Genomic DNA, 27,460 nt, shown 5'->3' on the forward strand with positions numbered 1-27,460 from the left:
GGAACCACCCTACCACCCGACTATGCATGGAACCACCCTACTATGCATGGAACCACCCTACCACCCGACTATGCATGGAACCACCCTACCACCCGACTATGCATGGAACCACCCTACCACCCGACTATGCATGGAACCACCCTACCACCCGACTATGCATGGAACCACCCTACCACCCGACTATGCATGGAACCACCCTACCACCCGACTATGCATGGAACCACCCTACCACCCGACTATGCATGGAACCACCCTACCACCCGACTATGCATGGAACCACCCTACCACCCGACTATGCATGGAACCACCCTACCACCCGACTATGCATGGAACCACCCTACCACCCGACTATGCATGGAACCACCCTACCACCCGACTATGCATAAAACCACCCTACCACCTGACTATGCATGGAACCACTGAGTGTTTCTCTTGTTTGTTCTCTGAGTGACACTACCATGCAATGATCACGGCAGAATGTTACCAAGATTATAACCCAAATGTTTTTACATCTCATTTTATTTCCAACCGCCCTGATGACCCTAGGTCATGGAAAAGTAATCCTGTCAGTTGTTCCTTTAATTAATTCTATAAATTGTAATTACATTTTATTCATTTCCTTCTTTACCCTAAATTATAATTTAGTATTTTCCTTAATTTTTTAACCTACTGTTTTGAAAGGATTCTGAATTATCTGAAAGCTATATAATTGAAAAGAACAATAAGAACATTGAAATAGAAAGGATTTGCCTTCCGTACCCTTCAAACCAATTGGGGTCTCCGTCAGTGGGCATAATCCTATGGGTGGCAATGGGATTTGAGGTCATCATTTTTGCCCAAATTCATATTCTGCAATCCTACAGGAAGTGGGTATGAAGGGAGCAGTGCCACAAAATGTATGAAGCCAAAAATCAATGTGCAACCCAAATAGTAATGTCATCATCAGACATGAACTATAATGCAATTATTACCAATACAAATAATTCCACATTTAGTTTGAGATGGCGTGTACTTGGACACTTTAAATTATTCTCCTATTTAGAGTGGTTGTGTGTGCAGCATTTAATACAGTAGACATAAAAACTGTTGAAACAATAATAAAAAATATATACATTTTGTGCAACAGCTGTAAGGACTAAGAGCGCAACGTTTCATAATAATATGCCACTGATGGAGTTCCTGACATTAAAATAACATTTGCATTCCAACACAGATTGCCATTCACATGAAATAGATGTTTGTTAGTTTGTTGTTGTTGACATAATGATGTGTTCAGAGAAACATAAATGATCTCATAGATTACCCTTATAATCCCCTAACCTCAAATAAAGTTATATTCTATTCTGTTCTGTTCTGTTCCCCAAACAGACACAGTATTTTCACCTCGTGTCCGCTCCTCTAAACTTAAGCAGATTTGGCTATCCCAAAAAGGATAAAATACGACCTGCATAGCTAGCTGTACAAAAAATAGATTAATTTAAATGTATTCAAATCAATCAAAACTTTGACAGAGTGGAGGAGGAGTACCAGTCCAACCGGTAAACAGATACTGTGTGTGTTGTTTTATGGAGTGTGTATACAGTAGCAGCTTTAGATCACCCTGAGTGGGTTGACCATCAGCACTGTCTTCTGTTTACAGCCTGCCCCAGATAGAGGTGTACATACAGCATCTCTCCCCTCTTCCCATCCCTCCACTCTCTTCCTCCTCCTCCTCCTTCCCTCCTTCCTTCCTTCCTGGTGTCTCTGGATCAAGGGGTGGGTATGGTGGTAACATTGGCCCAGTCAGGGAAGGTGTTGAGATTGAACATGGCTGCTCCCCAGGTGTTCAGGGCGATATTGATGGTGATGACACCAATAATGTTCAGCACGAATCCAGTCTTCACCTGTTGTCAGTGCAGTGAAAAACATGGGTCACAGACAGAATGTTTCACAACCATGTATTCTACTAGCCTGCATCCAAACTGAATTGCTCCGTTTCACTACTGGTTTCAATGACTCAATCAATCAATCAAATTTATTTACAAAGTGTTTTTTACAATGAAGAGATGACCAGACTGAAATCATGAAGTGAAAAATAACAATTCAGTTTGGATCCAGTACTGTATTTCACTCTACACAAAGTACTGTATGGAGAGAGGTGCGAGGTGAAGGGTCGTAGGTTGTACCATGTCCATGACTTTGAGGTTGCCATAGGAGAAGGCGATGGCATTAGGGGGCGTGGCCACCGGCAACATGAAGGCCAGCGAGGCACAGATGGTGCAGGGCAGCATGACGTACAGCGGGTGGAGCTTAATGGCTACGGCCTGAGAACAGACCGACAGGGTCACACATGGGTTAAAGGGGTGAAATTAACATGTAGTGTATGCCTAAGTGTCAGACCTGGGTCCAATACACATGTCATATACTTAGCTGTGCTTGATTTTGTTTTCTCAGTAAAATGGAACCAATGGAATAGTCCCAAAAGGACAAACGCCAGACTAAATCTAGCATCAATTAAAATCATTGATCCAGGTTTTCTAAGTGAACATCTGTGTTACCATGTGTGTTGTGCGAATTTGTAAGGGATTCTCTCTGCTCTTACCATAGAGGCCAGTATAGGCAGGAACAATGTGGTAGTAGCTACGTTACTGGAGCACTCAGTGAAAGTGGCGATGAGTAGAGACAGGAGGAAAGAGATGGCAACGGGAGGGATGGACTGCAGGGGGGCCAGACTTTCTCCTAGCCACTGAGACAGACCAGACGTCTTCACACGGATAAAAACAGAACCACAGTTGTCATCATTTTTGTTACAAAAAATATAACACAGACAGACACACAGACCAATTCAGACCGACCGACCTAACAACAGACTAACGGTACCTCGCTGCCCCGGGCCAGAGCGAAGCCTCCTCCCACTAGCAGGAGAAGGTTCCAGGGCATCTTCTTATGGACCACGTCCCAGTTGAGCAGGGTGGGAGGGGCCTTCAGGGGCTTCCCTATAGGGACAAGGCACACACTGGAGAATGACACAAGGTTTACAATCACGGTGCTTATAGCCTCGATTCCAGGCACTCCTGCAGGAACTTGGTAGTATGGTAATGCAAGTTAGGAAGGTACATTGTATCTCTGTCCAAATCTATATGGTCAGAGATTATATTGTTACAGTGTACTGGACTCTGTCCTAGATGGTACTGTACTAACTTATGCCTACTTACATTGCTATTCAGGAATCAAAGGCCATCGTTAAATCCTAGATACTAACATGACCACGAAAACACTCTTTGCCAGGAATACGAAAACAGAAGTCAAAGAGCCATGACAAGGCACCTCAAAGTCTGCCTCGCAAACTCTGCTGCCTCGCACTCCAAACTCTAACTCTTCACTAAGTGCCTTTAATCATTGTGACACACATGTATTTACCAAACACATTGAGCTGCCGCCGTTTCGAGGTAGGTGCTGAATTAAGGGAGCCCTCCGTTTAGAGGTAGGTGCTGAATTAAGGGAGCCCTCCGTTTAGAGGTAGGTGCTGAATTAAGGGAGCCCTCCGTTTAGAGGTAGGTGCTGAATTAAGGGAGCCCTCCGTTTAGAGGTAGGTGCTGAATTAAGGGAGCCCTCCGTTTAGAGGTAGGTGCTGAATTAAGGGAGCCCTCCGTTTAGAGGTAGGTGCTGAATTAAGGGAGCCCTCCGTTTAGAGGTAGGTGCTGAATTAAGGGAGCCCTCCGTTTAGAGGTAGGTGCTGAATTAAGGGAGCCCTCCGTTTAGAGGTAGGTGCTGAATTAAGGGAGCCCTCCGTTTAGAGGTAGGTGCTGAATTACGGGAGCCCTCCGTTTAGAGGTAGGTGCTGAATTACGGGAGCCCTCCGTTTAGAGGTAGGTGCTGAATTACGGGAGCCCTCCGTTTAGAGGTAGGTGCTGAATTAAGGGAGCCCTCCATTTAGAGGTAGGTGCTGAATTAAGGGAGCCCTCCGTTTTGCAGCTTGACCTTGTCACTTATCAGGAGTAAGAACACTAAACTCAGTTTAGGTTACAGAGGGAGATAAGGGAATGTGTATTTATAAGGGTCCACCAGTCATTTATTACATTTGAAAGTTATTTATTTCAGGGACAGAACAGAGAGTAGAGCCATGTAGGGCTGACCTTGAGGCTAGCGCTATCACGATGCAGCTCCCTCTAATGCTTCTTAGAGTGTGTATGTGTGTGTGTGTGTGTGTGTGTGCGCGAGCGTGTGTGAGCCCTGGGAAGTGAGAGTGCTATCAGGACAATCACAAAGCACTGAGTCAGCAAGATTGCATGTCTATACCAGGGGTTCTTAAACGTTTTCAGCCTGGTACCCAAATGAGAAATTCCTGGGACCCAAGCTCCTAAAAACATGCCCTATTTTGGGGGCCCTCCCAGCATGTGGGCAAAATATTTTAGAGGCCCCCTCCTGGAGGCGGAGGGGAACATTTTAGTTTTAAAGTTAATTCCCTACAAATCTACACATTTTGCCATGTTAATATGATATCTGATTGAGAGTGACTAACAAAATCAATGGGGACGGTCAGGACCCCTGGGCATGTGCCCTGCGTGCCCGGTTGCTATTCAGCCATGATTACTACAACTTAACAATCTAAAAAATGTTAGCTGACATGGCTAATTGAGTGACTGCCAATGACTGACATAACTAGAGGAAAACTGCTTGTGGACAACCAAATGTCAAAGTTGAGACGCCGATTGAGTCCCCCCAAAAAATAATGTCACAGCTCCCCATTAACATGTCCAACCCATACTTTAAGAAAGGCCGCTCTATACAATAGTATCACAGACAGGGAGACACACACACCGTCTCTCTCAATCGCACACTCGTAAACACACGAGTCAAATCAAATTTAAAAAAATTGGTCACATACACATGGTTAGCAGATGTTAATGTGAGTGTAGCGAAATGCTTATAGTAATATCTAACTAATAATCAAACATTTCCCAACAACTACCTAATACACACAATCTAAAGTGGTGAATGAGAATATGTACATATAAATATATGGATGAGCGATGGCAGAGCGGAATAGTCAAGGTGCAGTAGATGGCATAAAATACAGTATATACATGTGATATGAGTAATGTAAGATATGTAGGCATTATTAAAGTGGCATTATTCAGAGTGGCATTGTTTAAAGTGACTAGTGATCCATTTATTAAAGTGTCCAGTGATCGGGTCTCAATGTACTCACCACTCAAAGATATATTGACAAAAAACACACACATGCACAAACGTGCATACACACACACACACACACACATACCATCCTCAGAGTACCCGCCACATCTGGGTAGTTGGGATGGGATCACAAAGAACAGCGTTGACATCAACATGGCCACTGTGCCATCAGTGACATACCTGGGACATATAAATCGACATATAAACAATGTCTCTCAGTCCCACTCAACGTGTCCCTATGTATTAATATGGTAGTTACATAGGCATGTACAGTGTAATTACAGTTTATGTACATATTATGTGTATAGCTGTATTTGTTGCTTACAAAGACTGCAGAAAGCTATTAGATAAAAAAAGTGAGATAACCAGGCAGAACCACAGGGAGTTACAACACAGAACATACTGATGTCTATCACTCACGGTTTGTCCTTGTTGAAGAGCACAGCGGCCCAGCCGGGCATGAAGCCTGGTTCTCTGGTGAACCAGAGCAGGACCAGCAGGACTAACATCACCAGGATGCAGCCCTCAGCGAAGGACACACTGCCCAGCTTCTTATACTCATTCTTTATCACCCCGTACGCCTCCTTGTCACCATCTTTATTCGTTCCACAGCCAAACAACTTCTTCATGCTGTGGGTGAATGGGCCAAATGGATCCGAGACATATCAGAGATCTCTATACAGTACCGTATAGTGCGCTGGGTCTTATATAGGCTTTAATCTACTTTATCTATAGGTCAATGTCTAACATAAATGGATATCTACATAAGTGAAATATGACCATAAACCATTACCTTCTATTGTTTTACTATGCTTATTATATTGCATTTTGATGATTGGATATGTTCGTGAATGTGTCCCCTTTCAACATGGATTGCAGGCACATAATCACATTGCTTCGGCTTCCTGCCAAGAGTGTTATGGATGTTATTGACTGGAGGTAAAACATAACAGAAAAGAAGGACTCACTTGCAGCCCAGGTACATAAACTGCAGCCACAGACAGGAGATGATCAGCATCAGAACCATGTTGGGGAAGGAGAAACCAAACCAGCTGGCAAAGTTGATGATGTCTCCATTTCCTGGGAACAGTCTGTGGGGAAAGAATGATAGAATTAGAACTAGCATCTGTTACATGAACATTCCAAAGGGTACTGTACTGTAGGTACACCCAACATGGCCACCGGGCGGTGCACCCACCAAAAAATGCTGCATTGAACGGGAATGTGCAGGGAATTCTAATTATATCGAGGAGGTGACAGAGATGTTAGCTAACTCCTAAGCCAAGGAACTACTGTACAGTCAGTGTATCCAGCCTTGTGCTTTAGCTGCTGTAAACAAAGTACACTGGGCACTGCAGTTTTCCCAGAGAAGAACAGTTGCTAAACCAGTGTGCAATACTGTATCCACACACAATAACCCTTTAATGAGAGCTACTCAGATGGGTATCTTACTGTATTTACTTGTAATAATACCCATACATAGTAAGCCTTTATAAACAGACATATAAACATACTCGTCGATCTGTCCTTTGAGGATGAGGTTCGGGGCGGTGCCGGTGAGGGTGGCTGTTCCTCCGATGCTGGCAGAGTAACACACACTGAGACTCATGCCTTTATCCAGTTTCAGGTACTTAGCCTCCCTCTTTAGCTTCCTCTCCCTCGCCTCCGGACTCTCCTCCACCTCTGGCTCGGGCTCTGGAGGGAGAGAACCATGGGTCAGCCAATCAGAATGTTCAGGGGTTAGAGGTCAGTCTGTCAGAAGTTTTCCTAAGGGTAACTAAGAGATTAGGGCAAATATTTTCCACCTGTTGTTTTCAGGGAGTCTGAAACAGGGATGATATAGAATATGATGTACAATATGTCTGAGTCAGTTGTATTCCATCTTAGCCAGACGAGAGAAGTCCAACAATCTTGTCTTGAACAGACAAAATCAATAAGGTCACATCCTGAATAAGCTTATCAATATCTCTTACTTACTTGTGTACCTCTACTAAGATGAACGGTTGAACAATTGACAGAAGGGTGTTTCAGGGAATCGACCACAGGTGTGAATGAGGTGTGTTATTCCTGGGCTGGAACAAAAGCCTGTCCACCCTGTGGGTTTCAAGGACCATGACTGAGGAACACTGATGTTGAGAGAACACACACTGTATTCTACTTACCTAACTGAATTACATTCTTCATGGGCTTGACATCCTTTGCACATTTAGTAGCACCTCCATCATCTGCCAAATAAGGGAGATATCATTCATTACAAAAACAGAAAGATGTGAATCAGCTTGTGATTGTGAAAGCTCATGGCGAACTTATGGACATAGTCTAGTAGTACCAGGCTGTATTTTAGTTTGAGAATGGCTTGAGAAACCTAGAATGGATGGTGTCGAGGCTAATGGACACAAAACAAATTACTCTCAACACACACATACACACATACATACATACACATACCCCGCCCCACACACACACACCACTTCCTCTTAACAACACACACATATGGTAATACTGTTCTCCTTGTCACCCATATCAAAGGCTTGGTTGTCCTGGCCCTTAGGTATCCCAGTCCTGGGCCCGGCCCCTCTGATGGCCATCAGGTCCATCTCCCTCTCCTCTGCCTGGGCCTCAGTGTCACACAGCTGCTTCAGCACAGCATTAGCGATGGGCAGCATCATGGCAGTGGAGGCTGTGTTACCGATCCACATGGACAGGAAGGCTGTGGTGCCCATGAAGCCCATCATCAGACTGGAGAGACAGGAAGGGGAGGGAGAGAGAGAGAGAGAGAGACCATTTAAAAAGGAAACAGATAAGACATTTGATATGAATTACACATTGGGCTATCAGAACACTAGACCAAACAGCTCTGTAATAGGAGAATTAAAACAGATAAAGGGGGTCTCTTACAGGGCAGGCCTCACCCCTACTACGAGAAGTACTCTGAGGGCGATGCGTTTGTGAAGGTTCCAGTGTTCCACAGCTATAGCCATCAACAGCCCTCCAACGAACAGCATGTTAGAGTCCTTCATGTACTGGGTACACACCTGGATGAGAGACAAACAGGGGGGTTCTGAATGACTGTACTGGTCTGAGACAGGTTCTGCTTATAAATACCATAATATACTAAACATGGGATCAACAGTACTTACACTACCATTCAAAAGTTTGGGGTCACTTAGAAATGTCCTTGTTTTTGAAAGAAAAGCACCTTTTTTGTCCATTAAAATAACATCAAATTGATCCGAAATACAGTGTAGATATTGCTAATATTGTAAATGACTATTGTAGCTGTAAACGGCATACTTTTAATGGAATATCTACATAGGCGTACACAGGCCAATTATCAGCAAGCATCACTCCTGTGTTTCAATGGCACGTTGTCACGACTTCCGCAGAAGTCGGTCCCTCTCCTTGATCGGGCGGCGTTCGGCAGTCGACGTCACCGGCCTTCTAGCCACCGCCGATCCACTTTTCATTTTCCATTTGTTTTGTCTTTGTCTTACACACCTGGCTTCACTCACCCAATTACTTGTTTATTATTTAACCCTCTGTTCCCCATGTTAGTTTGTGAGTTATTGTTTGTGTGTAGTAAGGTCCGTTAATGTGTGCTCTCTTTTGTAGTATGTTGAGTAAAGTACGTTTATTTACTCATATCTACTGTCCTGCGCCTGACTCCTATACACCAGCTACATACAGACCACATTCCAGAATAACTCACCCGGAATGGAGTCAGCAGGAGCAGACGCCCTCCCTGTGGCGGTAGAGGAGCACGTCCAGCAGCACGCGACCATGTTGCAACGTCTGGGCACCGCCATGGATTGCGTGCTGCAGACGATGGATCGTTGGGAGAGAGGAGGTTTTCCAGCGCCTCCATCAGCCCCGCCACAGCGGGTCCCACTGTCCACCCCTCTTTCACCCGGTCCCAGCGGGATTCGACTCGCGCTCCCGAGGAAGTATGATGGGACGGCTGCCGGATGCCAGGGGTTCCTACTCCAGCTGTAGCTCTCCCTGGCGACTGTCCACCTGGATCCTTCGGGACGTGAGAGCGTGTACACTCTCGTCTCCTGCCTTTCAGGCAAAGCCCTGGAGTGGGCCAACGCCGAGTTACGCAGAGTTCACCCGCCGCTTTCGGGCAGTGTTCGACCACCCGCCTGAGGGTCGAGCGGCGGTTGAACGTCTGTTCCACCTGAGGCAGTGGACGAGGAGCGCGCAGGATTTCGCATTGGTCTTCCGGACCCTGGCCGCCAGCGCGGGGTGGAACGACATGGCCCTGATCGATCACTACCGGTGCAGTCTGCGCGAGGACGTCTGTCAGGAGTTGGCCTGCCGAGACACCACCCTCACATTGGACCAGCTGGTGGACCTGTCCATCCGGCTGGACAACCTACTGGCTACCCGCGGACGTCCGGACCGGGGCCTGTCAGTTCCATCCCCCAGCACCTCCTCTCCGACGCCCATAGAGCTGGGAGGTGCTGCGGTTAGGGCGACCGGAGGGGCCATTCCCTGCACCATCTGTGGCCACAGAGGGCACACTGCTGGTCGGTGCTGGGGGGGTTCCTCAGAGAGTCGAGGCAGCAGGCAGGGCACTATCGTGTCACCCCAGGTGAGTCAGCACCAGGCTCACCCAGAGTCCCCTGTTGCTCACATGTATGTGTTTATTAATTTTCCTGAGTTTTCCCCGCATTCCCAACATAAGGCGCTCGTAGATTCAGGCGCAGCTGGGAATTTTATTGATCGTTCATTTGCCCATAGTTTAGGGATCCCCATTGTTCCTGTGGATATGCCCGTCCCTGTGCACGCCCTAGATAGTTGACTATTAGGGTCAGGGCTGATTAGGGAGGCCACCGCTCCACTAGACATGGTTACGCAGAAGGGTCACAAGGAGAGAATCAGTCTCTTCCTTATTGATTCTCCTGTGTTTCCCATGGTGCTGGGCCTACCCTGGTTGGCCTGTCATGACCCCACAATTTCGTGGCAACAGAGGGCTCTCAAGGGGTGGTCACGAGAGTGCTCAGGGAGGTATGTAGAGGTTTCCATCGGTGCGACCACGGTGGAAAGTCCAGACCAGGTCTCCACCATGCGTATCCCCTCAGAATATGCTGATTTGGCTCTCGTCTTCTGTAAGAAGAAGGCGACTCAATTACCACCCCATCGACGGGGGGATTGTGCACTAAATCTCCTGGTAGACACAGCACTTCCCAGGAGTCACATGTATCCCCTGTCACAGGAGGAGACGGCGGCTATGGAAACATATGTCTCCGAATCCCTGGGGCAGGGATACATTCGGCCCTCCACTTCACCTGCCTCCTCAAGTTTATTTTTTGTGAAGAAGAAGGATGGAGGTCTGCGCCCGTGTATTGACTATCGTGGCATCAATCAGATCACGGTGAGGTACAGCTAACCGCTGCCTCTCATCGCCAGTGCGATTGAGTCAATGCACGGGGCGCGCTTCTTGACAAAATTGGATCTCAGGAGCGCTTACAACCTGGTGCGTATCCGGGAGGGGGACGAGTGGAAGACGGCATTTAGTAACACCAGCATGCGTAGGTTCGATTACAGGCTCAAAATGGCTAGAAACAAAGCACTTCTGAAACTCGTCAGTCTATTCTTGTTCTGAGAAATGAAGGCTATTTCACGCAAGAAATTACCAAGAAACTGAAGATCTCGTACAACGCTATGTACTACTCCCTTCACAGAACAGCGCAAACTGGCTCTATCCAGAATAAAAAGAGGAGTGGGAGGCCCCGGTGCACAACTGAGCAAGGGTACAAGTACATTAGAGTGTCTAGTTTGAGAAACAGACGCCTCACAAGTCCTCAACTGGCAGCTTCATTAAATAGTACCCGCAAAACACCAGTCTTAACGTCAACAGTGAAGAGGCGACACCGGGATGCTGGCCTTCTAGGCAGAGTTCCTCTGTCCAGTGTCTGTGTTCTTTTGCCCATCTTAATATTTTGTTTTTATTGTCCAGTCTGAGATATGGCTTTTTCTTTGCAACTCTGCCTAGAAGGCCAGCATCCCGGAGTCGCCTCTTCACTGTTGACATTGACACTCTGTACGTCTATCTAGATATTCCATTAAAAACCAGTCATTTATAACATTAACAATGTCTACACTGTATTTCTGATCAATTTGATGTTATTTTAATTGACAATTTTTTGGGGCTTTTCTTTCAAAAACAAGGAAATAACTAAGTGACCCCAAACTTTTGAACGGTAGTGTAGGTGCTTTATTCACACGTCCTCATAACTGTATCTACTAAACCAAGATTTGTATTTCTCATTTTTGTCATAACAACTGTTGACCTGTTTATTTTGATCATAAAACAGAATGTTGTTTTCTCCATTGCTGAGTCTGGATCTTACCCAACCCACTAGTCATTAGGTATGAAGGTGGTTGTGTAGAGAGGGGAGAGCGGGGAGAGGATAGTGGTGTTGGTACCTCGCTTGACTCCATAATGCCCATCATAGGGAAGAGGATGATAGGCAGCAGACCGGTCACAGCCAGGGGCATGCACTCTGTACACCAGTACAGGGCCGTCAGGATGATCACATAGCCACAACTAGCCTCCTGGACAGACAGACAGACAGACAGACAGAGACTGTGAGAGGGCTGTTGAGGTAGGTAGCATACAACAACTGTTGTTGTAGGACAACACGTACAAACGCGTACCACACACAGTCATTCCTCTCTCAGGACCATTTTGTTCTCAGTGAACAATCAGCTGAGACAACAGCCAACAGCATCAAAGCACTGAAAAGTAGTATAACTATTTTAGAACATAAAGATATCTTATTGTGTGCAATTCAGTACATCTATTCAATAAGTTAGTTTCAGTTACCGTTGTTCTTACAATGCATAGTAAATAACAATCATTCTTGAAGAATATAACTTCTATTGCTTAATGAGCTTAGTTCAACTGTCATACTCTATCAGAACCCAAAATATGAGCTTGTTTAACTCCAATGTTTGTAAACAATGTAATATAAACACACTCTGTATAGTCTCAAAACATGGTTAAACTATCATATTTATACCATGGATGGTGAGTCCTTGCATCCCTAGCTCTGTCTATGAATTTGAGAGTGGTTATATTTCTCCAGCCCCATCCCTCAGCTTTTACCAAAAGTTTTAATCAGTGACGGGTGAACCTATGTAGTTGCTTGAACTGCAGATTGCCCCTTTAATATATATTTTGATATATGAAATTAATCAAACACATTCTTAAAGGGGAAAAAGGGCTTGGATTTTATAAAAACAAATATATTTTATGACACACGGTAAGCCATTGATGATAAAAGATGAAGAACTATAAACTGCCTGTAATGCAAGTCTTTCATGCATGATGATTTATTGTCCTGGAGGACAACCGTAACTCACAGGAAACTCAACCTGTAATGTGCATGGCTGCTGAACCTCCTATCTACACACACTAAATTACCAGTCTACAGTAGATTCCTGGATATTGTGAAATAATTAAAAATGTCACAAATACAATGGAAATGTCACTTTAGGAAATACATACAGACGTGTAACCAAAATATTCAGTGAAGCTTTAATAAACATATAGAGTTGTCTAGGAATTTTTCGGCATTCAATTTGTGTACGACCAGGACTTGAAATGCTTCAGAACGTTATCCTCAACTAAGAATAACTTCTGAACTTTCAAGAGGGTTAAAACAAACACATCAAAGCCTCAGTTATACACAAACAAACACACGCAAACACACACACACACACACACTCTTACCGGTCCCCCAACTATTATGGGTAGAGGTAGAATCAACAGTGGGGTGAGGAATATGATCAGGTAATTCCGATACCTCCATAGCCCAGTCAGACACACCACCATGGCTGGTCCAGATATCCAGAGAGTAGCTCAAGTACACAGAGAAGAGAGATAGATATATTAGACAGAAAATCTAATTAGAGTGTGGGTGCAAAGGTTTTACGACATAATTGGGGACGCTACTACGCTGTTTAAAGACAGAACAGGAGATAAAGATGCAGTATACATACAGTATATCACGTAGAGGCTGAATTAAATATTAACTTTTGAGTGAGGTGACTGGGCTGAGGAGGGAGTGTGTTGTACAACACAAGAAAGTAGTGTGAGTGAGTGAGTGAGTGAGTGAGTGAGTGAGTGAGTGAGTGAAACAGTCACACCTTGTAGAGTTCATGCCCCGACTAACTGAGGGCAAAAGGGGGTGCAATTTAATATTAGGAAGGTGTTCCTAATGTTTTGTACGCTCTGCATCTCCCACCCCATCCTACCCCCAGCCCTTAAGGCACTGCTGGCTTTGCAAGTGTTACCTATTTCTCTGTTGATCCATTGAGCACCCTGTCACATGGTCATCACATTCACCTGAGGATGCCTCACCCATCCCACCTCTCCCCTGTTTGGGTTGTGCTGAAGTCTATTGAAGAGAAAAACAATGACAAGAGCTGGACAGAAGGCCTTGTCAGTTATATACCTGCATAAGGGCCTCTCCTACCGAAATCTGGGTGGTGTTCAGTAACTATAACCTGAAGAAAATGGGGCGGTACAATCTGAATGTTTCTAATACGAGACACTCATATACCGTTTCGATTGCAAAACATTTTGCTACAGGATTCCCTAATGAACACGACCCATGAACTCCATCTTCTGTTGAAGCCAGTTTATTGTCCCATAACAGTTGTCTGTTGTACAGAAGAATAATAGTTGTTGGAACAACCCTACGTGACTATGTTTTCAGAGTGAAAACATATTAGACTAGGAAATGTAAGTTCCTAAGCATGTTTGGTGCTTTAACCACTGTCATTACTGTTACATCTGCTCCTGCCACGCCCTCTACTGCTCATTCTGTGTCTCCTTGACCTGCCGCCACTCCCCCAGTGCTCTCTCCCTCTCTCTCTCTGTGTGTGTGTGATTGTGTGGGCGGAGACAGGTGTGCTGGAGTTAGAGCAGAACCCCACCAGCTGCAAGCTGTTCCATAATCAAGACCTCTAACAAATACTCAGCCCTGCCATTTCCACTCGTCCAGATCGTAATCTCTGCTCAGTCAGTCTACGTTTCTAGTCATTTATTACTATTCAGATCCTGTTATCCAGTTGTGCCTGTTTTCCTTGCCTGACGCCGTTTTCCTCTCTGCTACAGTTCTGCCCGTTCTCACTCTGGTCCCTGTCTCCAGTCCCACGTCTCGTCATCCTGCTACTCTGTCCTGGATTCCCCACTCCACTACTCCCTTGGATTCCCCTCTGGACCTGCTTACCCTGTCCCAACCCCTCTCGCTCCAGCCTCAGCACCTGGTTTCCTGCAACCCGCCCGAGCTTCCCCCGACCTGCACTCCATCTCCCCCCTGTGTTTCAATAAACACCTGGGTTACTTCATCCCAGTCTCCTCATCTGAGTCTGCTCTTGGGTTCCCCTGTTCCACTCCACGTAACAATCACATGGTGTCATCATCTCTGGGCAAAGTACACACACCACTGTTTAGAAACAAAGGAATATTCCTCCATGCCACCCGTAACTCAGATTCGCAGAACTGTGTGTGTGTGTGTGTGTGTCTGCCTGCGTGTGTGTACCACAATAAGTAAACCAAGGATAAGTAAGAGTTTGTCAACTCTCCCATGTTAAGACAATGTTACATACATTGTCCTTTACATAAACACTTTATTGCACAAGGCAGCCTTGAATTGGGTTGAATTTACTCTTCAGCACAAATTCCCGTTGAGTTATAAAGAAAAGTTTTTATATGACCTGTTTAACAGTGTACTTCAATTGCTGCAGCTGGATGTCAAAGGTCCCTTTCTCCCAACACACCCTTTGTTCTCAGTAATAGTGGAATTTGAATTGCAATAATGGAAAGTACTTTTTCATTGAAATTATTGATTGCTTAATTTTGGGTTATTTAGGCAATTCTGATAGTAAACTCGTTTCAAATGATGTTCTGGAATTCTGTGCCTTTAATGTGCAGATACTGTATCGTAGACATTACTTGGAAATGTTATAGAATGCATCTTTAATACAACAGGATATGTGAGGATATTTCTGAGAGGGATTGGTGAAACATGTGAGGGCACATGCAGGATGAAAATTCCCTTTTATGCAAATAAACCAATTTAAACTTTGGCGAAAAGAGAGCGGAATTGGACCTGTATCAAATACCTACACAAATACCTGTATCAACTTGTAGCACATTAAAGCTAAGGCAATACTGTGACAGCATCCAGAAGGCTATTGAAAATGATAAATCACCCAATAAAGGTTTTTTCTGTGTAATACTTCAAAAAGGTCAATTTGCGATTGGTACATCCATTTTTGGACTTTTAAATTGATAACATATACACTGAGTTTGCAAAACATTCAGGACATGCTAAATGACTAAAATGTAAAATGTAAATGTAAATGCAGGTTGAAATATCAAAACGAACTCTGAACCAACTATATAAATTTGGGGACAGGTCGAAAAACATTTAACATTTATGGCAATTTAGCTAGCAAGTTTGCTGTTGCTGGCTAATTTGTCCTGGGATATAAAGATTGGGTTGTTATTTTACCTGATAGGCACAAGGTCCTCTCCTCCTTCAGACTTCTTCAGCTTCTTTGGACTTTATATGGTGGTTGGTAACCAACTTTAAGCTGCAATACCAGTACCAACTGGACTAAAGTGTGGACCTCAATTCATCATTCAAAACCAATTTGGTTTTAGGAGCATATACCCACGTCTGTAATTGAAAGACGAACTGAGGTCCACGCTCCAGTCCAGAATCAATTAGTTGCTAGTGCCGATTAACCAATGAATCTGCTTTATCATTGTGGGCACCCTTGACTGACTTATCGATGAATCAACTAACTCATCCTTACTCTCAGACGACTTCAACAGCATCCAGGCATTCTGCATTGCCTTTGTGGCTGATATCAGCGACAGGGGCTCCCAGACCTTCAGGGTGGCAGTGCTGGAGGCCTATCTGGGACTGGCTGGTGTAACGGCTTTCCTCTTCCTCTTCATCCGAAGAGGAGGAGCAGGGATTGAACCAAAATGCAGCGTTTTGATACGACATGATTTTTAATTAACAAAACAGAAAACACGACGAACACTTGAATAGTTACAAAACAATAAACGACGTAGACAGACCTGAACGACGAACTCACATGAAACACGAAGAACGCATGAACAGGAAAACTGACTACATAAAACGAACGAACAAACAAAACCGAAAACAGTCCCGTGTGGCGTAACATACACAGACACTGACACAGGAGACAACCACCCACAACAAACAAAGTGAAAACACCTACCTTAATATGGCTCTCAATCAGAGGAAATGAAAACCACCTGCCTCTAATTGAGAGCCATATCAGGTCACCCTTTAAACCAACATAGAAACACAAAACATAGACTGCCCACCCAAACTCACGTCCTGACCAACTAACACATACAAAAACTAACAGAAAACAGGTCAGGAACGTGACAGCTGGCTGTAACGAACTTCTTCGGGAGAAGGAGAAGAGGACCAAGGTGCAGCGTGGTAAGTGTTCATATTACTTTTAATAAAATACGAAACACTTGACAAAACAACAAAATGACAAACGAACAGTTCCGTAAGGTGACGACACACAAAACAGAAAACAACTACCCACCAACACAGGTGGGAACAGGCTACCTAAGTATTGTTCTCAATCAGAGACAATGATAGACAGCTGCCTCTGATTGGGAACCATACCAGGCCAAACACATAGAAATACAAAACAAGGACAACATAGAACACCAGACATAGAATGCCCACCCCAACTCACGCCCTGACCAACCAAAATAGAGACATAAAAAGGATCTCTAAGGTCAGGGCGTGACACTGGCATGATGGCCAGTAACATAGGGGGGCAGTGGTGACAGGCACGAGCGTAGGTTATTCAACGTTAAGATGGCCCAAGGTAGCTAGCTATCTGTGGACTGAAAACTTATCATTGTCTTATTCTTCTTCAATTCATATTTTGATTACAGTATGTTTATACGTGTCTAAACTTGTGATACAGTAATGTAACTAGATAACACTTATACTTCTCATGGGAACTTTTCCTCCCAAGGTACATTGACACATTCTGGCTGGTGCTGGTCACTAACCTGGCTGCTGGCCTCTTTGCCTACCTGTGTGTACCCAAGTCCGTCACCCCTGACCCCAGTGCCAAACTCTACACCACGCGCCACCAGCGCGTCGTCTACCGCCTCAACTCTGTACTAGGTGACCCCACCGAGGCTGGCAGTTACACAAAATGGAGGAGGTACAAACTGTGGCTCTACACCTCCTGCTTCTTCCTGGTGGTGGTCCACTTTGGCAGCCGCAAGCTGTATGTTCTGTATGAGCTGAGCTCTCCGCTGTGCTGGGGCCCACGGCTGATCAGCTGGGGGTCTGCAGCCCAGAACCTGGCCTACCTCAGCAGCCTCCTGGGGTTAAGGACCATGCAGCGATGCCTAGAGGACTTCTGGTTGTCTCTGGTGGTACTGGCCTCAAACATGACTGGCCTGGTGGTCATCTCACTGGCCAACACTACTGAACTCATTCACAGGTGAGAGGCTATCCCAGAAGACAAAATCAATTAAAATGTCATCATTACATCAGCTTAGAGTTCACTAGATTTCTTTATTGTTATGAACATGTGTTCTTGGCTCAGCTAGCAACAGTAGAAGTCAGCAGTATTATCTGGTGGTGTGTCTGGAGAACAGTGCACAGGGGAAACGCTCTAGTATCACACAGTAAAACACATGTCTCCCAGAGTAATAGATCAATAAGCCTGCCCTGGAGGAATTCTGTTTTCTCTCTCCTCCTGCCTTGTTTCCTCCACAGAAAACACACAGCTGGGTAAAGGTCGCAAAACTCTTCGCTTATTCACTGCCCTCTAGTGATGGTGATATATTAATACATGGAAAATACCCAAGTAAACTTCCATAGTGTACCTTTAACCTGAGGTAAATCCACTCCCTTTTCTAACAGGCTATGGGCTGTGCTTCCTCTACATGGCAGCCACTCCAGTCCTCAGGGCCAAGCTGTCCAAGCTGGTGGGGCCTGAAGAACAAGGTGAGAGAGAGCTTTCAAAAGAGGGCCCTTAGCTGGAATATGTTCTCAATATGTTACGGCCGCTCATGTATACAGTTTCATAGGGCTCTATGACGACATCTATAAGGTGCTATAACTGTTCATAATGTAGCATAACATTTCATGAGAATATGCTTTAAGTATTACAGACATCCTCTATGTCCTTTGTGTTTCAGGTGAGTTGTTTTCTTCGGTGGCCTGTGTGAAGGGGCTGTGATCCCTGGTGGCCAGCGGCCTCTTTAACGCTCTCTACGCTGCCACCCTGCACATCACGAATCAAATCAAATCAAATTTTATTTGTCACATGCGTCAAATACAGTAGTGAAATGCTTACTTACAAGCCCTTAACCAACAACACAGTTTTAAGAAAATACCTAAACAATTAAAATTAAGAAAAAAGTAAGAGATAAGAAAAACAAAAACAAATTCCCCTTCCTGTTCAGAACCCTCCTCCTCATCCACACAGGAATCATTGGGTAAGTCCTCCTTTTCCTGAATTTCCTATTTCAGTTTTCCTCATTTAAAACACTGCAGCCATAAACACCTTGTGATTCATGCATGTTGTTGTGTGTTTAGGATAGAGGAGTGTCGGGATCAGAGGACAGACAGAAGAGACAGACAACATCTGCAACATCCTGACACAGACAGAGAGACAGACAGACGATAAACTTCATCACATCACAGCTTGAGCCTCTGGAAGAACACAGCTTCTACTGCCCTACATACACCTTTTCAACAGTGTGTATGAGAGGTAGCTAACTGTCATTAGACCACACAGAGGTTGGATTCCGTGGCTTCAACACCAAAAGACCAAAACCAAAAAGCTGGAACCACCAGCCAACCCCCCATGACAGACATCACTGTGAGACAAGAAGAGAAAGAAGTCTGGGTTCCCTGTTGTATTTTAAACCGAACATCTAACGTGAGCTGACATACAATTGTGGTCAAATATAGTTTTTTACAATCACTTTGGCACTAATTTCAGAATCTTGATGTCATTTTTCAAAACTCTAACACTTTTTCCACTTGCTTGGATACAATACACATAAAGCTAAAATCTTTTGTTCATTGAACTAAAATCACCTGTTCAAAATGACACAACTTAACATCAAAGTATTACCATTTCAAAATGCAATTCACACATTACATCTGAGATGACTGTCTATTCATTTCATTACAATGAACTAACTATCAAGTGATACAACTGCTCAAAATGATAGGTAACTGTTGCATTACTCTTAGATCAAAGTCTATGTTGAGACTGAAGGGAGCAAGGGTGTCACGATTTTGGAAATGAGCAGACCAAGGCGCAGCGTGAATTGAGTTTCACATCTTTCATTTCTAGGTGAAACTAGAAACAAAATAACAAAACTTACAAAGACCATGACGACATAATACACTGACACAAACAATTTCCCACAAATGCAAGTGGGGAAAAAGCCTACCTAAATATGATCCCCAATTAGAGGCAACGATTACCAGCTGCCTCTAATTGGGAACCACACAAACCACCAACCTAGAAATCTATAAACTAGATAACCCCCCCAGTCACGCTCTGACCTAAACACCAAAGAGAACCGAGGGCTCTCTATGGTCAGGGCGTGACAAAGGGTCTTTAGATTAAAGATCCAGGCAGCCTCTCGTTTTACGAAATTATCGAGGTCACACCCTCTCCTAGGGAGGGTGACATGTTCGATGCCAATATAACGTAGGGACGAAATCGAGTGGTTTGCTTCCAAAAAGTTGAGTTTTTGCACCTAATTGTGCTACGATGCTCCGAAACGTTGATCTGAAGCCATTCTTGTGATGTTTCTGTTGTAGGCTTATGTAGCCAAATTGTATCTATGATCATACGCTATCCATTTATGTTTTTTGTATGCTATTTTAATATATGAGAATTAACCAATGATATCAGGCCACACCCGGCCATGATTACAGACACATGTGTCTTTTGACACTATATAAAATGAGTCACCCGGTGTGGTTGTCATTATACCCTGATGAAGACAGCTTGTCTGTCGAAACGTTGGACATAAACATTTTTGCATCTGAGCTCCTAGGGTGTGCGGCTCTCCTTTATTTTTCATAATGTCAGGTTCCACCATGCTCAAATGGTGCAAGCATAGTTTCAGGCCCATCCACCATGTACTTACCCCCATAATCTCCTTTCCTTAACCAGATTGAGACATTCTTTTCCACATGGAGGTGGAAGGTATATGATAGGTGCCCTCACGAACAAGCCACGCTTCTCCAGGCCATGGATGTAGCTAATTATTTTTGCTGTGATTCAAAGAAACCAGTGTTGTGATTTTATTGTATTTCATCAATACGTTTCAGATTTTGTTCAATGATTCCACTGTGTCTGTAGTATTCTCTCTACTAGTCCTTTTACAGTGATGTATTTACGTGTAGTACCATAATGAAACATATCACATATTTTGTACTACAATATTTAATGATTGTACGAACAACTACACAGTGAAACTATCGGAATCTTGTGTGTGGGTAATCTAAATTAATGTTCCTATGGTATTTCATGATACTTTTTTTTATTAAATTGCTAACATGCATTGGTCAAAACTGAAGTCACATTGTCAGAACTCTCCACACAGTCAGCGAAACAGAATGTATGTATGTGGACCAAACTGTGAATCATTTTCCATTGCTTTCACACAAAATGCATTCAATGACCACATTCTCTGAAATCTATTAAGTCTTTTCTCATTCATACTCCACCACCTGCAAAACTATATATTTGCAGCACGTTTTCAAACGCTAACACACTGTTTTCAAAACTATTCAAAACACATTCAAAACAGAATGATGGCAAATGCTGTGCATTTCTGCAGTAACCAGATTGAAACAGTAGATAAACTGACTTGTTCAGGGGCAGAACGACAGATTTATACCTTGTCAGCTCAGGGATTCGATCTAGCAACGTATCGGTTACTGGCCCAATGCTCTAACCACCAGGCTACCTGCCCTCTAACCACCAAGCTACCTGCCCTCTAACCACCAGGCTACCTGCCCTCTAACCACCAGGCTACCTGCCCTCTAACCACCAGGCTACCTGCCCTCTAACCACCAGGCTACCTGCCCTCTAACCACCAGGCTACCTGCCCTCTAACCACCAGGCTACCTGCCCTCTAACCACCAGGCTACCTGCCCTCTAACCACCAGGCTACCTGCCCTCTAACCACCAGGCTACCTGCCCTCTAACCACCAGGCTATCTGCCCTCTAACCACCAGGCTACCTGCCACCCAGTACAAGTGATTATACTACAGTTTTTCTCAGTCGCTTTGGTGCATTTCTTAGATCAAAAGTGCAATTCTTGATACTACTTGTACAAATTCCCAATCATCTAGTCACTTGTGCACATCATTAAAGCACTTTCTTATTCCTTTGAACAAATTGCAATTGATAATGTCCAAGTGTCAGCTTTTTTCCACATTATCAATTGCTCATGTCATGTTGATCAAAATATAGTAGATGGTTCTCTGTTGAATAGTCTTACCCCTCAAAACATCTAGGCATTAGTTCCTTGCATAAGCCATTACATGCAAAATTGTTGAACTATTTGTCATAAACTGTCAAGCATAGTTTTACACATTTCTATTAGACCTTTTGTACAAAAACGTGAATTGATGAATCGTGCAGGTGAAATTGACCCTCACTCATGAAGGAATGTAAAGTTAGGTTAGTTCAACCAACAATCAACCAGTTGTCTAAATTGCTCAAAGGTGCATCTCATGAAGAATCAATTGGCAAGCATATATAGACAGACCACAACACAGAGTTGCAATTGTCCAAAAATGGATGGACCAGGAAACGAACAGGGTCAACAGCCAAGAGGAGGAGGAGGAGGAAGAAGAAGAGGAGCAAGGACGTGTGGTGGAAGGCAAAACAGAGGAAGAGGACATAGGCGCATATCTGATGACATAAGGGCCACTATTGTAGACCATGTTGTCAATCATGGCCTTACAATGGCGGTGGCGGGTCGAAGGGTGCAGTCGAATATTGGGAGATCAACCGTGTCCTCAATAGTTCAAACGTTTCGAAGAGAGAACCGGTATGTCCACCAATGTACAGTGCACTGTTACTGTATATAAGCAGCATACTGTATACTTCCTACAATGCTTCATATTACAGTAGTCCACTTGTATTTCACAGCATACAGAAATATACTCTATACAGATACATACTGCACCTTACATGCACCCACCTGTATGTTTTACAGTAAAATGTGTGTTCGCATAGTTTTTGTCTATGTGAAAGTATGCGATGCATTTTTCCCCACATAGGACTGCAAGATTACCTCAAACCGGTGGCAGAGGACGCCTTTTCACACCTCAACAGGAGGAGGCTATTTGCACCAAGGTCCCAGCAAACAATGCCATGAGACTCAGGGAAATACAAAGGACCATTATAGAAGACAAGGATGTCTTTGAAAACATCCATACGGTTAGCATCTCAACCATCGACAGGGTGCTGCATAGAAACCAGATGAGTATGAAAAAGCTGTACCGTGTACCATTCCAAAGGAACGAGGACAGAGTTAAGGAGCTACGGTACCAGTATGTACAGGTAAAACATATATCTATTTAACTACTTTACAGCAACATTTTATAGTGATACATAGTATAGTAAGCATGAACTGCACACATTTCCATTGCTGTGGAAGGAATATACAATATATGTACATTTTGTCACTCTTCCTTACCAAAACAAATTCAACTGTGTGTTCTGGGATATAGCGTATAATGGAGTTGGAATCAAGTGAACCCTCTCACAACTTTGTATACGTGGATGAGGCTGGCTTCAACCTGACCAAATGCAGAAGGCGGGGTCGGAATATCATCGGTCACAGAGCTACTGTGGATTTGCCAGGCCAGCGGGGAGGAAACATCAGCATGTGTGCTGCTATTTTGAAGCATGGTGTCCTAACCCATATCCCCCTTATAGGGCCATACAACACCCAGCATCTACTCAACTTTTTAGAGACTCTCTACAGGGCTCTCATCCCTGATGATGAGGGGTCTGTTTAGAGAGGATTTGCCAAAGTATGTGGTCATTTGTGATAATGTGAGTTTCCATCGATCAAACATAAGGCAATAGAATTCCTCCCACCTTATTCACCATTCCTTAAACCAATTGAGCATGGAGGTGGAAGGTGTACGATCGTGTGAGCATGTGAGGCCATCACAGTAGATGCCTGCAGAGGATGGATAAGGCATTCCAAAAGATTCTTTCCACGTTGCATTGGAAGGGAAAATATCCGGTGTGATGTGGATGAGAATATGTGGGCCGACAGACAGGAACGTCTGGATGTGTAGAGACAGCACAACAGTGCTGCGGGCAAAGTTGTGCCTTAGTGGGGGTTTCCTGTGTTTCTTTCTAATTTAGTTTTTTTTCCCTTTGTGCCCCTTGGGTTGTCCAGTCTCTTTCAATCAATAACCCACATACAGTAATATGTAAATAGTACTGTTGAAATTGATATATGCCATAGAAGTGCAGCCTTGTGCATTTTCAATACAGTAACTGTCATCCAAACTGTAGCCTAAGTTTACATCAGGTAATACTGTCAAAGTACACAGTTACATTGACAACATGCCTCAACATTTTGACGACCTTGTTCTTGAACAATAACTCAATGACTTAACATTCTGATGACACTGACATGATCATTGGCATGAATATTTACTTTTGAGAGACGTACTAAGGATTTTTAGTGACTGACTAGCTTTAGAAACATATCTATTGTATTTTGCCGTTTGTACAAATTGTTCTGAGAAATGCACTTATTATTTTGCACATGTTAGGGATGATGTGAAAAATGCACCAAAGCAACTGTATTATACTACTATGTTGTTTTTTTCAGGAATTTGTTTTTGTTTCAACTTTTTATTTTTCACAGGTAAATGACTATATAAAGATATAGGAAAAATAAAGGCTATTGAAGCAAATTGCGGCATTTCTGATTCATTCTTGTTACATATATTTTAGTACAGTCAATAAAGTGAAAAGGTGTTATTCTTATTCAATAATTAAATACTGATTTATGTAATGCTACCTGTTAGTGATTTCTAGGTCAGTGTTATGAGTGACAATGTATGCTTTCTGAGTGAGATTTGTTGCCAGTGTTATGGTCGAACAAGCTTATTTTGAGACATGTATGAAGTGTTTGAGTGAGTTTTGGAGGTGAGATGCATGTTGGTAATGCAGACTGAAGAGTTTTGAAAAAGTGGCATCAGTATTGACTGATGCTTGTTAGCAATTGAAAAAAACTAGTTATTTGAACCAAGGATTCTGCAAGTGCAAGGTTTCTTTAAAGATATGAATACACAATACAATGTTTTGAACATTGGACAGCCTGTATTACAAGTGATGACTGAGTTTTGTGTCTAGAGTTTTGAAAAATGACCAAGGTTCTGAAATTAGTGCCAAAGTGATAAACAACTCTAATACCCACACTACTATATCAAACAATCCAAGGGTAGGCAGAAACATGACATGACTCAGAAAATATGAAATTCAATAACAGTGGCTCTCGATGTCACCCGAGCATACGAGCAGCAGATTGGCTTTAGCCCAACTTGTCCAGACTCAACCATTAGTATCTCTTAACTAAACGAGACTGATCGGCTTCTAGCAGCAGTCAGGGAGTACTGAGTTACACTGCTTACAGTTTACTGTCATCCCTCCATTCAACAGATAGCCCAGTCTAACCCCTTAAGTGGCCTCACACAGCAACCCTGTCACCCCTCCATACAATACACATACACAGAGAAGTCTCTGTGTTGTGTGTCTGTGTCTGTCAATTGATGGCTTAGTCTAAACTCCCTGCTCCCTAAAGTGTTCCCACATAGCAACACATGATAACCCCTGAACATGAGGCCTCAGCTAACACACACACCCCACACACTGACCTGGGTTCAACCCTCAGTAGCACAGAGGGGCAACCAGATCTCGTATAACACATTTAAATGGTGCAACGGAACAGAGGTTGAGGCCAGGGGAAGGGTTGAAGCATTACTGTCACTCAGTATTTGTGATGATTTCTTTTGATTGGCTGTTAGGGGGAAGGAAGGCCCATGACAGGCCTACTGGCTTCCTATTTTCAGATGTTTTATTTTATTTAACTAGGCAAGTCAGTTAAGCACAAATTCTTATTTACAATGACGTCCTAGGAACAGTGGGTTAACTGCCTTGATCAGGGGTACAACGACAGATTTTTACCTTGTCAGCGCTGGGATTCGCTCTAGCAACCGATCGGTTACTGGCCCAACGATCTAACCACTAGACTACCTGCCACCCCAAATCATGTAACCAATGTTTCCAATGCACTGACTGGAAGTTGCTTTGGATTACAGTTTCTGCTAAATGACTAAAAGGTAAATGTAAACTCAGCAAAAAAAGAAACGTCCCTTTTTCAGGACCCTGTCTTTCAAAGATAATTCATAAAAATTCAAATAACTTCACAGACTTCATTGTAAAGGGTTTAAACACTGTTTCCCATGCTTGTTCAATGAACCATAAACAATTAATGAACATGCACTGTGAAACGGTCGTTAAGACACTAACAGCTTACAGACGGTAGGCAATTAAGGTCACAGTTATGAAAACTTAGAACACTAAAGAGGCCTTTCTATTGACTCTGAAAAACACCAAAAGAAAGATGCCCAGGGTCCCTGCTCATCTGTGTGAACGTGCCTTAGGCATGCTGCAAGGAGGCATGAGGACTGCAGATGTGGCCAGGGCAATAAATTGCAATGTCCGTACTGTGAGACGCCTAAGACAGCGCTACAGGGAGACAGGACGGACAGCTGACCGTCCTCACAGTGGCAGACCACGTGTAACAACACCTGCACAGGATCGGCACTTCCGAACATCACACCTGTGGGACAGGTACAGGATGGCAACAACAACTGCCCGAGTTACACCAGGAACGCACAATCCCTCAATCCCATCAGTGCTCAGACTGTCCGCAATAGGCTGAGAGAGGCTGGACTGAGGGCTAATAGGCCTGTTGTATAGCACGTCCTCACCAGACATCCCCGGCAACAACGTTGCCTATGGGCACAAACCCACCATCGCTGGACCAGACAGGACTGGCAAATAGTGCTCTTCACTGACGAGTCGCGGTTTTGTCTTTATCGTCGCGGATTTGCGTTTATCGTCGAAGGAATGAGCGTTACTCCGAGGCCTGTACTCTGGAGCAGGATCGATTTGGAGGTGGAGGGTCCATCATGGTCTGGGGCGGTGTGTCACAGCATCATCGGACTGAGCTTGTTGTCATTGCAGGCAATCTCAACGCTGTCTGTTACAGGGAAGACATCCTCCTCCCTCATGTGGTACCCTTCCTACAGGCTCAGCCATACTGCTCGTTTTTTCATGAATTCCTGCAAGACAGGAATGTCAGTGTTCTTCCATGGCCAGCGAAGAGCACGGATCTCAAACCCATTGAGCGCGTCTGGGACCTGTTGGATCAGAGGGTGAGGGATGCAAGTCCCGGGAACTCTCACAGCAAGAACTGGCAAATCTGGTGCAGTCCATGAGGAGGAGATGCACTGCAGTACTTAATGCAGGTGGTGGCCACACCAGATACTGACTGTTACTTTTGATTTTGCCCCCCCCCCCCCCCCCCCCTTTGTTTCTTGGACACATTATTCCATTTCTGTTAGTCATATATCTGTGAGACTTGTTCAGTTTATGTCTCAGTTGTTGAATCTTGTTATGTTCATACAAATATTTACACATGTTAAGTTTGCTGAAAATAAACACAGTTGACAGTGAGAGGTTTCTTTTTTTTCTGAGTTTATGTGAGAAAATATTGTGAATTGATTTTGTCTGCACCGTACAGTATAACTGATTTTTAGATACAGTGAATGATATTTATCATCTTTAAAAGGGAACGAAGTAATGATTAAATGATGCAGATATACTTGGTAACACTTAACTTTAAGTGGCTTCTTATGAAATGTTCTTGCCTTATAAAACATTCATAGCACCTGTAGATTCAGATGTGGAACATATGAAACTCTACAATAAAGCAAGACACAAAAGTTTGTGTTTTATCATGAGCGTTTCACAACTATGGACCTTCTGCCTCATGCCTTACTAATTTAGTCTGCACTTTCATAAAACGATTGCATCTATTAGCTGCTAAGAATATGTTAATTATAATAAGGCATTATAACGCTTCATGAAAATCTAT

At 43.9% G+C, this 27,460-nt stretch overlaps 1 protein-coding gene and 1 pseudogene across 1 annotated transcript; one reads left to right on the forward strand and one right to left on the reverse strand.

Annotated features, from left to right (window-relative positions):
• Positions 1-311: 311 nt before the first annotated feature.
• LOC129822575 (solute carrier family 13 member 2-like) lies at positions 312-13,047 on the reverse strand. The gene is made up of 13 exons (XM_055880917.1): positions 12,920-13,047; positions 11,611-11,739; positions 8,077-8,213; positions 7,697-7,917; positions 7,341-7,403; positions 6,693-6,873; positions 6,147-6,269; positions 5,599-5,808; positions 5,264-5,358; positions 2,860-2,975; positions 2,582-2,743; positions 2,166-2,303; positions 312-1,883 (listed from the first exon to the last, which is right to left on the reverse strand). Exons 1-13 carry the CDS (start codon positions 13,019-13,021, stop codon positions 1,749-1,751), a joined length of 1,812 nt encoding a protein of 603 aa, XP_055736892.1. The 5' UTR covers positions 13,022-13,047; the 3' UTR covers positions 312-1,748.
• A 2,966-nt stretch (positions 13,048-16,013) lies between these two features.
• LOC129822509 (proton-coupled folate transporter-like) lies at positions 16,014-18,912 on the forward strand (annotated as a pseudogene).
• The last annotated feature ends 8,548 nt before the right edge of the window (positions 18,913-27,460 follow it).

This window comes from Salvelinus fontinalis, chromosome 24 (assembly GCF_029448725.1).
Source record: "Salvelinus fontinalis isolate EN_2023a chromosome 24, ASM2944872v1, whole genome shotgun sequence".
Classification (NCBI taxonomy): Eukaryota; Metazoa; Chordata; class Actinopteri; order Salmoniformes; family Salmonidae; genus Salvelinus; species Salvelinus fontinalis.

Excerpts from the sequence above, each read along its gene's own strand:
- LOC129822575 (XM_055880917.1), bottom strand. The coding sequence starts at position 13,021 with ATGGTGGTGTGTCTGACTGGGCTATGGAGGTATCGGAATTACCTGATC. Across the intron at positions 5,809-6,146 it reads TTTATGTACCTGGGCTGCAA|CATGAAGAAGTTGTTTGGCT; the intron begins GTGAGTCCTTCT and ends ATTCACCCACAG. Across the intron at positions 5,359-5,598 it reads CTCTTCAACAAGGACAAACC|GTATGTCACTGATGGCACAG; the intron begins GTGAGTGATAGA and ends TATATGTCCCAG.